At 42.1% G+C, this 13,007-nt stretch overlaps 1 protein-coding gene across 1 annotated transcript; it reads left to right on the plus strand.

The window, feature by feature from the left end:
* The first annotated feature begins 7,325 nt into the window (after positions 1–7,325).
* Positions 7,326–9,050, plus strand: LOC138868257 (uncharacterized). The gene is made up of 2 exons (XM_070145795.1): positions 7,326–7,437; positions 8,278–9,050. Exons 1-2 carry the CDS (start codon positions 7,326–7,328, stop codon positions 9,048–9,050), a joined length of 885 nt encoding a protein of 294 aa, XP_070001896.1.
* The last annotated feature ends 3,957 nt before the right edge of the window (positions 9,051–13,007 follow it).

The raw sequence follows: 13,007 nt of genomic DNA on the forward strand, positions 1-13,007 counted from the left end.
CATTTCATGGCCTGCGAATCTTTATTTTATGCTCTTCATGGCCCAGAACATCATAGTCTGAGGACGTCATCCTAACCATCTAAAGACAGCATTCATGGTCCAACGGGAATTCGCATCATGTTTAAATTACGCACAATATGTGCATCTGCTCATCTACAGATACACCGGCTAGCGAACGGCCGTCTCAGCAGAAGCGATCCCGCTCCGGTTCTCCGCAATCTATTCGACTCCAAACACCTTTTAAATCTGACCATCGCGTCCGTCTTTTCAAATCTCCATCGACACATTCCGTCAATGGTTCCTGAACTACATGTGGCCTGATTCCTGTGAAACCAGGGATATGTAGGCAGCTCAGAAACCAAAGCATAGTCAAAGTTCTTTTTCAATCACCGTTTCCGGTCAAAATTGGCCATCTTGTCTTTACCCGACAACTCTTTCATCCTCCTCGGGTATAGAGAGGCAGTTGTTGATACCCAATTTTTCCCTATGTATTTTATACCCAAAATATTTTCAAAATAGCATATATGTGCTTATATAAGCACACCCAAGAGTTTTGGTATTTTTGTGATTTTTAAACCAATTTACTGCCTATTTTAATACCACAAAAATCCAAAATCATTCCCAAAATTATCATTTTTGATGAATAACTTATTTCATTATCATATTTACCCCAAAATATAATTAATATAATTTTTGCATATTTTTACAAATTTATTCGGAATTTCTAAAGCTTAATTGCATGAAATTGCAATTATGGCCTATTTTTATAATTAACTGCGTTTTATAATTATAAAATTGTTTCATATATTTTTAGATTAATGTTTATATATTATAAATTTGTTTTGTGCTTTCAATTTGTTTTAAAATTATTTTTTAACTATGTTAATTAATTAAAAAGAGGGAAAATGTCTATTTAAAAGTTGGCCCATTTCCATTTCAATTTTAACCACAATTGAACCTCAATTTTGACCCCAACTCAGCCCAATTAGACGAACCAATTTTTACCCGACCCAAACCCAATTAATCTAACTCGCCCGCTTCCCATCTTTAAATCTTGGCCGTTGATTGTTTTAATCAACGGCCCTCGTTCTTTCTTTCCTTTTTAATTCCGCCCCAGCCCCTAACCCTAATCATTTCTCCAAAGTAGCCGCCCCCGAATTCTCTCATCCTCTCAAATGCTCTCTAACACTCGAAACCCTAGCCGCCTCTATCGTCGTCTCCGACTAGTTTTCACCGGAGTCCATGGCTTCTCAGGCCATGGACGGCCTGTGCTCTCTTCCCTTCACTCCCAAACCATGATTATTCAAGGTTCTTCGAGGATTCGATCTTCAATAGGCTTGTCCAGGTCCTCCACCAACCTGAGTTCCTTTGGTTTCTCCGGCCCTGTTCCGGCTTGTTCGAGCTTTGACAAGGCTTAGCATGGCCCAGACTCGTTCAGAGACCAAACCATTCCAGGCCTTCTCGTCTCTAGGGTTTCCGAGAAACCCTAAAAAGCTTGATTCGAGGTTTTTCTTTCCTTATTTTCTTAGATCTGTAGCAGATCTATGCTCTATTCGATGTTTTAACGATTTCCCCTAATTTTCGCTTTTTAAAATTAGTCTGATCAAATTAGGGTTTTCAAAAAATCCTAAAACGATTCTTCTTCTTCTCCTTCTTTCTTTATGTGAATCTGTGTGTTCATGCCATGCTTTAGGGGTTTTCGTTTGTTTCTTATGATTTGCTATTAATATGCATGTCTCTCTGCCTTTGTTCTATTACTGCTTCTACTGATTTTTCTATAAGCATGTTTATACGCCTATCTTGCCTGTCCCTTTACTATTTCTGGTACTGAAAGTGTTTACTCTTACTGGATTTATTTGGGTTATTGAACTTGCTTCTTTTACTACTTCCTAAACTTCTATGGCATCTCTTCTCTCTTCTGAACTGGTTGAGTTTTAGTTTGCACTCTACTGCTTTCGATTGCTACGTATGTCTGTGTATTTCCTCAGGGAATTCTGAAAGAGTTCCCCAGGCTTGTTGAGTTTTCCTTCTCATTTTGTGTGTCCTACTCGGACTGAAACCCTATTTGGGGATTTTGCGAGCTTTTGGTTCTAGGGTTCTACTCTAGAAACCCTAGGCTCTCAAATTTGTGCTGAGTTCATAGACTGAACTGAAACTTGCTTTCCTTTTTTTGCTTATGATTCTAAAACTGTTTATGCCAATCTTTCTTTCTTGCTTGATACTAGCATGCTTATATACGAGGGTTTTGTTCTTTTTGAATTGATACTATTAGCTTGTGATTGATTTCAATCTCCTTTTACTGAGGCTCGATTGATTTGCTACTGATTTTTTACAACTTAGCCTCTTCCCTATTTTCCTGACTAAGTTCATTCAAAGCTTTTAAAACTTTCCGGCTGTTTGATTACTTTGTTTACTTATTCTTTCAAAACCGTGTACTATAGTTTCTTACCTTAAATAGACTCTGTATGAACCTACCCTTTATTATGCTACTCTGAAAGGTTTTCATTATTTTCCTTTCCTTAATTACTCACTCTCGTTTGAAATCAAATCCCTTTGACTAAGGGAGATTTTATTTGATTGACTGAGATTTTATTTTCTTGCCTTCTTGTCTACTCGTTTTTGCACTATAAAAGCTCATAGCTCTCACAAGTTCTAACAAAGTTTTTTTTTACACAAACACTCGAGACGACACAAGTTCAATACTTTCTCTACTACTGTTTTCTCTGCTTCTAATACTGAACACTTTGCTCTTCTTCTCTTTTACTGCCTGAAACATTCTTGAGTTCCTTTTGAACTCTCAAGTGTTTTTGCTGAAGACTTAAGTCTGTTCCTGCTGATTTCTGGCTGTCTGCTTACTCTGTTATTCTGCTGTTTATTTACTTTGCAACTGGTATGTCACTCTTAATTTAAATAATGCTCCTCCACTATGTGTTTACTTCTTAGTCTGTTCTTCTTTACTATGTTTCTGCAACTTTGTGGCTACTTTTCTTATGTGAATTCCCTCTCTTTTTTCCTTTTTGTATGAAAGTATGGTTCTAGCCATGACAGCACTCTGTTATTGCTGCCCATGACTTTGAACTGGGTTCTTTGAACCCCTTAACTCAAACCAATTCCCACTTCCCCTTTCCCCTTATGTGTGTTTTGAGCCTAACACCTTGGTCTGGCAGTGTCCTAATCACTGTCCAGACCTTGGTCTGACCTTCAATAGGTCTTGCTCTCATTTGTTTGGCTAAACAGGTTGGTCAGGGGGTGTGCCAGGCAGCCTTATGGTTGAGTATGACCACCAATCTGTTATGACTTCCCCATCCCCTTTTCACACTTACACTCATTCTTAGCAATTAAGTTCTACCCCCCTCTTGCAAGCCATGTTTTGGGACCCTTGAGTTCCCACTGAACTTGTATGCCTGAGGGCTGGCTCTTCCACACTGCACTATTCTTTTAATGGTATCCTGGGTGTAAGCAATGCCGAGAATCCTTGAGATTCCTTGGAACTCTGAAACACTTTGGATAAGAGAAGGCTTTGGAAACCTAGATTCGGAATTGGTTAATCACATATTATTAGACATTAAGATTGAATTAGGTTCCTCGGATGTAGTTGTTGGTCTTTGATGTATTTTTATCTTTTCTTTTGGTCTGTAATGACTTGTACAAACTCGGGGAATCTAGTAAAAGGGTGTGGGAGGGATTTTACTTTCCTGTATCAAAGGGTAGAAACCATGCTTTAGGGTTTTAATTCTTTTTAATGTTTCTGATCCAATCACATAGAAATCATGCCTATAGGAGACAATATTTAACTTTCTGCAATCTTGCATATAGATACCATGCCTATAGGAATGTGTATATTCACGATATTAGGCAAATTTTTAGGGTTAATCAAATCAGCATCTATTTACAAGTTTGTTAACATGGTTTAAAACAAATGACTCGTAGAGATCATGTCTATAGGAAGTTTTTAAAATCAAACTTGCCTCACTCGTCTAAAAGCAGTAACGATTTCATTGACTAACGGACAAAAACCAGTGGTTCTCCGAACCATTGAGCCTCTTCTCAGATTAGTGCAACTCTTTCTAAAACCTAATCTTCTGGTAAACTTGCATGTTTTCTGAAACTTACTGCCTTTTCTGGTAGTTCGATGAACGATTTCTAACTCAGTTACATATCACTTTTCTGTATTTTATCATTTTTTAATAAGTTCTGCAGCTCGAACTCGTTTTCTCCTTAAACAATCTGCCTCTTTTGAAACTTGTTTAAAGTTGCTCTTTCTCTACTAATCTGCAATTCAATGGTCTGTCTTCTGGGAACTATTCTACGTCGTTTTGTTAAGTCTGCAGCTTGCCTTTTCTTCAAAACTTTTCTATCTATTTTTCAAAAGAATCAGTAATCCCACTCGTGTTAATTAAGTACCTTAATCTCTAACAATTGTATCCGAGTTGCCTAATGCAGACTTTCTATCTAAATATATGTGTTGAACCAGTCCGCTCGCCGCTTAATTTTTAACTTAAGACCAAATCAGTATATGCTAAGACATGCTAAACTAAGTGTTGTCTGATTTAAGGGGTTTATTTGAGCCTTGTTTGCTTGTTTACTCATCCCTTTATTTGATATTTGTTTTGAATGTCGAAACTTGAATTTTATCCTTTAAACTCCATAAAGGCCCCATACCTTTCTTCCCTCTTAGTATTAGAAGTCCTAATACCCCGGGACTGATAGGTCGGGACGGGTATTGGCATGCAATAAGTAAACGAGACTAAACGTGCTTTAACACCTTAACGGGGTGGGAAGGGTAGAATATGGATATGATGACCGGTGCGCTAATATCATGTGCGACCCCTCTTCTGAGGAGTGATTGCTGGATATTGCATTGAAGTGATCCATATTAATCAATAAACCTAGGACCCCCTTTCCCTTTACTTGTTAATTTTTTATAGTTTTCTTTTAAGACTAATTTTCTAAACACTCTATTTCTTCAACTCTTAAGCTTGTTTGCTAAGCTATGTGAATCTCTTTGCTTGTTCTCTTACTTGTCTTCTTAAAGTCACAATTGTAACATGGCCGGGAATTATACTTGTGGATCCTGAGGGGTGCCTAACACCTTCCTCTCGGGATAATTTCTAGCCCTTACCCTAATCTCTGGTCTCTTCATCTCAAACCTTTCTTAAAGTGTCCTAATGCACTATAATCATTAGGTGGCGACTCTTCAACTTCCAAACCCAATTCTCGAAAGGGGATAGAGTTGTCCTCCCAATGTCGTATATCTGATTTCTGACCCCACGGTTAGAGTAAAAGGGGGGCGTCGACAGCATGGCGACTTTGCTGGGGAATTTCTTTAGGCTTTTACCATCGCATGTTGCTTATGACTTTACAATCTCATTAATTGCTTTATTTACTGTATTTTATTCTTTCACTACGAAACTGACTTGGCTCTTCATGTCTTTTCTTTCCTTTAGTTGCTTTCCTTTATTGCTTTATTGCAATGTTGTTGTAATTACTACAATTATTGTAATTATTTATCTTATGAACGTGAAAATACATGTCAATTTGTTTCATTCTTGTAAACTACATCTTCAACATCATATTCCACTCGTGCCAAACAAACACCATAGCAACGCTTATAATGAGTGGTTGCGCCCTTCCGATATTATAAACCCCTTAAATGTGGCAAAGACATATTTGCGGTAAAACCAGTCGATCAACGGTGTAGTCGACGGTTCCGCGCCTTTCCCTCTTGAGTTGTCCGCTCAAGTGTACCTTGTCTAGCACTTCAAAAAGTAGAAACCATATTCCCTTTAAACTGTTCATGCATCATGGTCAACCCTAGCCGAGTCAGTTATGTTGTCCACATAATGACTCCTTAAGATAGCCTAAACCAAAGTCCATCGGGTTTCCTGAAACCCAAACGGACACCTCCATGTTATGTGCATTTATTTGGAGAACTAAATGCCTTTTGCTAATTATTGATTCAAATAGTCGAGTCTGGTGGGGTTAAGGGCCTAACACTTTGTTTTGCAGAAAATGAGGCACGAGGTCCCCAGATTCGGTATGGTACCCAACATTCATCCAAGGCTGTTGAATTGGTGGGAAGATCTTCACTCCAGTGATCAGACACTCGTCCGCAAATACTTAGGGAATTTGCCCTCACTTCTGGAAATCCATCCCAACAACAAGATCATTGAGGCTGCCACTTTGTTTTGGGATAGTGATTGATCAGTGTTCCGCTTCGGAGACTTGGAAATAACCCCTTTGCTAGAAGAGATAGGGGGCCTAGCTGGTATCCCATGGGAAACTCCGGGTTTGTTTATGCCGGAAAACCGCAAAAGTAGAGGCTTTCTTAAGATGATGGGACTCAAGAAAAATCCCGACCTCTCTTGCTTGAAGGACTCCTACATACCATTTGACTTCTTGTATGAGAGATATGGCCACAGCAAGTCCTATCGCACCTACATGGACGAGTTTGCCCTCACTTCTTTGGGACACATACATAGAAGGGTCTTTGTGTTCATGTTTTGCTTCTTGGGCATGATAATTTTCCCTATGAAGAAGGCTAGGATCCACACCAGACTAGCCATGGTGACCAAGACCTTAATAGAGGGTATTGATGGGCAAACTTTCAGCATAGTACCCATGATCGTTGTTGAAATATACCGGGCTTTGGAAAAGTGTCAACAAGGAGCCCCGCACTTTGAAGGGTGCAACTTGTTACTTCAACTTTGGCTCATAGAACACCTTCAGAAATGCGACTACAGACAGGAAATCATACGCTGGGATTGGGATGACCATATAGCTTTTCATCACCCAAAGCGAATGAACTTTATGCCCAATATGTTTGCTCAGCCAGAAGACGCCAGTGGATGGGTAGAGTTGTTTGAGAATCTAAAAGAAGAGCATGTACAATGGATATATGAGTGGTTCCCAACCGGGGAATTTATTGTTTGATCTCGGGATGCACCGTTCCTTATACTCATTGGCTTGAGAGGAACTTACAAAGGGTCGACAAAATGAGTCACTTCAGAGCCGACTTTTAGGATGATGATAGCCCACACAGGTGTTAAGCTCAGCACATATGGCACTGCAAGCTTGTTTTGGGAAGGGAATCCCTCGAACCAGACAGGTATCATGCCGGATGTGTGCCGCACTATTTGGGTTGGTTGGAGGATGATCACATTGGTTTGGGTCACCCAGGGTTTGTCCATGGTCATAGTCTTATTGATGAAAAGACTGCAGCAAAGGTTAAATACAATCAACTGCACAAAAGGATGCGAGAATGAGAGAACGAGCACCGGGAAATACAGGAAACCCACGAGAAGCTGATCAACGAGTGGAAGGATATGGCTATCAATGCCAACAACCGGCTGGGGTATCTGGAACGAGGCTTAGTGGAATTGGAAGGTAAATTTCTGAAGAGGATCGACGATTGTCAGAATGCTGAGGGTAATGAAGGTGGGCACCTGGCCCGAGCTTACTTGCTGTAGGGACTGTGCGAGTTGGTGCAACTGTATGGAGGAGGCAAGAATACCGGATCTGGGGAAGGTCCGTCTGGGACCAAGTAGTTAGGAGTCTTTTATTTTGCTTCTAATGATGTAAGCACTAGTGACATTTTATTTTCCGTTATTTAGCGTCGCTTTGGAGTCATCTTATTTTTTATCAATAAAATGAGGCATTTAGCATTATAAGTTCTCCAAGTTAATTTGTCTCTAGGCCTACCTCAGGCACAACGAGGCACCCAAAATAGGACGCGATTTATATTCTTCCACAATGTGTTTAAATATTGCAACATTTTCTTCCCACAACCCGCACTAACTTGTTAAGTTTTTTGTTTTTCTTTATTTTTATTCCCCTCCCCAAAGGTTAGTTCGTGCATTCTGGCACCATCAGCATTCTCAACAAGATCCAAGGGCCCTCCTCCTCCTCCGTGTCCTACCAGAAACAGGAATAAAGGCAAAATGGTAGATACCAGTGCTAGACAGGAAATCGAGGAAACCTCTTAGAACGCTTCAATCACTAAGGAAACTGTTGCTCATCTTGAGCAAACTTTGCTGAGATTTCGAGAAGAATTGGAACAAGTTCGAAACCTAGCAAGTCTGTCAATCACTCTTGCCGCTGCTGATGCCAACAACCAGAACCATACTACACCACCACCAGCACAACCCGCTCATACCCAAGCCTGCAACACCTCCAACAACACTCCACTGCTCATTCCCGAACCCTAAAACACCACAAACAACCAGAACGCTCCCATCTTTGTGGACATTGTACCCCACTATGCCCAACCTATCTCAGATATACCTGAATCAGACAACAAAGACTCCCTCATTCAGAATTTAGCTGCTGAGCTCAAAAGGTTAACCAGCTGGGTCCAGGGTGTCGAAGATAGCAAAGGTGTGGAAGGTTTGAACTATGAAGATCTTTGTGTTCAGCCAGATGTCGAACTCTCGGAGGGGTACAAACCTCCCAAGTTCGAAATGTTCGACGGTAAAGGTGATCCCAGGGTCCATCTTAGAATGTATTGTGATACGCTGGTAGGAGTCGGAAGGGACAAGAAGATCCGCATGAAGCTGTTCATGAGGAGTCTGAAGGGTGACGCATTATCTTGGTATATTAGCCAGGATGCGAAGAAATGGACAAGTTGGGTGAATATGGCGTCCGATTTCATGGACCGGTTCAGGTTCAATACTGAGAACGCACCAGATGTGTTCTATATCCAAAATCTGAAGAAGAAACCCACAGAGACCTTTCGCGAGTATGCTACTCGTTGGAGGACAGAAGCCGTTATGGTCAGGCCGGCCTTGGAAGAAGAGAAGATGAATAGGTTCTTTGTCTGGGCTCAGGACCCACAATATTACGAGAGGTTGATGTTGATAGAGGGTCAAAAGTTCTCCGACATCATCAAGTTGGGAGAAAGGATCGAAGAAGGTATCAAGAACGGTATGGTCACTAATCTCGAAGCGTTGCAGGCCACCAACAAGGCTTTACAGTCTGGTGGCACGTCAAAGAAAAAGGACGTGAATTCTGTGATGGTTGCGCAAAGAAACAATTCCCCTATGAAATACTAATCATACCCCTCAACTCCACTCACATACCAACCTTCCCTAAACTACCAAGCACCATCACCCACCTACCAAATTCCACCACCCATTTACCAATCATCTCCACTTCCCGCATATCAATCCACTTTACCCAGATACTCTCAACCTGCACCTGTTTACCAAACCTATAATGCCCAACCCTCTCACTACCAATCACCTCCCACTCGCCAAAATTTCCCTAGACCTAGACCAACTTTTGACCACAGTCCTCCCAAACAATATACAGCCATCGCTGAGCCAATTGACCAACTCTATGAAAAACTCAAAGCAACTGGTTACGTTACCCCTATTCCAGCCATAACTCCAGAAAATCCTTCCCAATGGATCAACCCAAACAAGACTTGCGCATACCATTCCGGGATGAAGGGCCATACCATCGACGAGTGTCGCTCGTTGAAAGACAAGATTAAGAACCTGATTGACAACAAGATCATTATAGCAAAGGAGCCCGCTCCTAATGTCCGCAACAACCCCCTGCCTGACCACAAGGGTGAGGGAATCTATATGATCGAGATTGAAGATGATTGGGACCCCGAGGGGTCAATCGGTTTGATAGTTGAAGGAGACAAACCTAAGAAGCCAGCAGTTACTCTTAATCCCATTGTTGATCAGATTCAGCCCTCTAAGGGCGATGTGGTAAATGTGTCCGTACCGCTCGAGTTTGAAGCACCTTCCGCAAAAGCGCCAAAACCGATTGAGGTTGAGTTCGGAATTCCAAAGGTGCCTACACCTATCGAAGTTACTATGTTACCTCCCAAGGTGCCTATTCCGGTCTCCATGACAGACGTGACCCCGTTCAAGACAAATGTTATACCTTGGGATTACACCGCTGAGGCTAGAAGGGAAGGAAAGACATATACCGGGGAAGCAATTGCCGCAATTCCCAGCAACATAACAGGAGGCGAAATGGCAAACATGGTGGGGCAGGTACTGGAAAGCCACAAGATCACCTTCCACGAGGACGAATTACCACCATAAGGGCTTGGTCACAACAAAGCATTGCACATCACTGCGCAATGCGAGGATCACTTTATCACCAGGATTTTAGTCGACGAGGGATCCAGCCTCAACATTTGTCCATTGATAACTCTCAGGACATTGGGTAAGGGATTGCACGAGGTCAAAGACGGGGCTATTAGAGTCAAAGCTTTTGATTGATCTTAGAGGTCCACCATTGGAGAAATTAGCCTATGCCTACAGATGGGACCCACCTAGTTTGATGTCGAGTTCCAAGTCATTGACGTACCAGCATCCTACAATTTGTTGCTGGGACGACCCTGGATCCACGCCGCTGGGGCTGTAGAATCAACTTTGCATCAAGCTGTAAAATTTGAATGGAATCATCAGGAAGTAATCATTCATGGCGATGATAGCAACCCTATATACAATCGCCAAACCATTCTGATGATCGGAGGCAGAAGAAGGATAGGAGGAGAAACGTACCACCACATCGAGCGGGTCAATGCTATAGACAAAGACAAGTGGTGGGATAGCAAGATCGAAAGCATCCTGAATTGGAGCGGGTATGAACCCGGAAAAGGACTTGGCAAGAACCTGCAAGGTATCACCAAACCTATCAAGCTGAAGAATCACGGTACCACTTTTGGCCTAGGGTATAAGTACACTTGGGAGGAGTTCAACCACGGGTCACCTCCATGGCGCAGACCATACTATCCGCTAGAGCATCCTATACCTCAGTTGGAGCAGACTTTTCAGCCATCCGACACTTTGTACGGATCAGAGGAAGACGAGGCACTAGCAGCAATAAAGAACTTGTTTCTGGAAGATGATATGGATTGTTGTGTTATCTTCGAGGAGGGAGGGGAGGAAGGCCCTTCCATTCAAGCCGTGAACCGAGGGGAACGCCTCACCAATTGATCGGTCAGGACCACCAGTGCCCGAACATCTTCGGGGTAGCAAGGCTGAACGAGCATCATGCATCGCATTTTTATTTTCTTAGTTGCTTTTCCTTTCTGCATTGTCTTTACTTTCCAAAAGAGCTCTGATGTCTCGAACGATTATGAATTTCAATCAAAGCATTTCAAATTCATTATATATTGCACTCTTATTACTTTTCTCTATCATTTACTTTGTTTTACACAGCGTTACTCTTACATATCTTGATGATGAACCAACAACTGTGACTTGCAACGAGGCAATGCAACAAACGGATATAGATTCAGAAGAGGATGATATACTAGAAGAGGTTGTCAGAGAGGTCGAAAACTTTGAGAATAGGCCTAAGTCTAATCTAGATGAGACCGAAGTCGTTAATTTGGGTGATACTGAGAATGTCAAGGAAACACATATCAGTGCACATTTGTCGCCATTAGAAAAGAAAGAGTACACAGAGTTCCTAAAAGAGTATGAGGATATTTTTGCATGGTCTTATGATGATATAACTGGCCTCAGCACATCCATTGTAGCTCACAAGTTGCCAACAGATCCTACATGTCTGCCGGTAAAGCAGAAGCTCAGGAAGTTCAAGCCAGACATGAGTTTGAAGATTAAAGAAGAGGTTACTAAGCAAGTCAAATCCAGGGTTCTCATAGTGGTAGAATATCCGACATGGTTAGCCAACATCGTGTCGGTACCAAAGAAGGATGGGAAGGTTAGAGTCTGTGTCGACTACCGGGATCTCAACCGGTCCAGTCCTAAAGACAACTTTCCTTTGCCGAATATACACATCTTGATTGACAACTGCGCCAAGCATGAGCTGCAGTCATTCGTTGATTGTTTCGCTGGGTACCATCAGATAGGGATGGAAGAAGAAGATGTAGAGAAAGCGGCGTTTATCACACCATGGGGGATGTACTGTTATAGAATGATGCCGTTTGGATTAAAAAATGATGGTGCTACCTACATGAGAGCCGTGACTACCATCTTTCACGACATGATACGCAAAGAGATCGAGGTGTATGTGGATGACATCATCATCAAATCCAGGAAAGCTGCAGATCATATGGAAGACTTACGAAAGTTCTTCAACAGGTTGAGAAGGTACAATTTGAAACTAAATCCCACCAAGTGTGCATTCGGGGTTCCTGCTGGAAAATTATTGGGTTTCATCGTGAGTCGTCGAGGAATAGAATTGGATCCATCAAAGGTCAAAGCTATCCAAGAATTGCCGCCGCCAAAGAATAAGAAGGACGTGATGAGTTTCCGGGGAAGACTCAACTATATCAGCCGATTCATAGCTCAGTCTACTATCATTTGCGAGCCCATCTTCAAAATGCTGAAGAAGGATGCCACCACCAAATGGACCGATGAATGTCAAAAGGCTTTTGACAGAATCAAGGAATACTTGTCTACGCCGCCAGTCTTGATTCCGCCTGAACCAGGGAGACCCCTCTTACTCTATCTCGTAGTATTGGATGGAGCATTTGGTTGTGTTTTGGGGCAACATGATGAAACAGGGAGAAAGAAGCAAGCCATCTACTATCTCAGTAAGAAGTTCACACTGTATGAGTCCCGGTATTCTCTTTCATAACGCGCTTGTTGTGCTCTGACTTGGGTCGCGCAGAAGTTGAGGCATTACTTATGTGATTACACTACTTATCTCATATCCAGAATGGACCCTCTGAAGTATATCTTCCAGAAGCCCGCCCACTGGCAAGCTCACCAAGTGGCAGATCCTGCTAAGTGAATTCGACATTATTTACGTAACCCAGAAAGCAATCAAATGGCAAGCCTTGGCGGACCATCTCGCCGAGAATCCCATAGATGGAGAATACGAGCCCCTAAAAATGTATTTTCCCGATGAAGAGGTATCTTTCATAGGAGAAGATATTACAGAATCCTATGATGGTTGGAGGTTGTTTTTCGACGGAGCTGCAAATTTTAAAGGAGTTGTCATAGGAGCAGTCCTGGTATCAGAAACCGGTCAGCATTACCCGGTATCCGCCAAGCTCAGGTTCCCATGCA

The sequence above is a fragment of the Nicotiana sylvestris genome, chromosome 5 (assembly GCF_000393655.2).
Source record: "Nicotiana sylvestris chromosome 5, ASM39365v2, whole genome shotgun sequence".
Classification (NCBI taxonomy): Eukaryota; Viridiplantae; Streptophyta; class Magnoliopsida; order Solanales; family Solanaceae; genus Nicotiana; species Nicotiana sylvestris.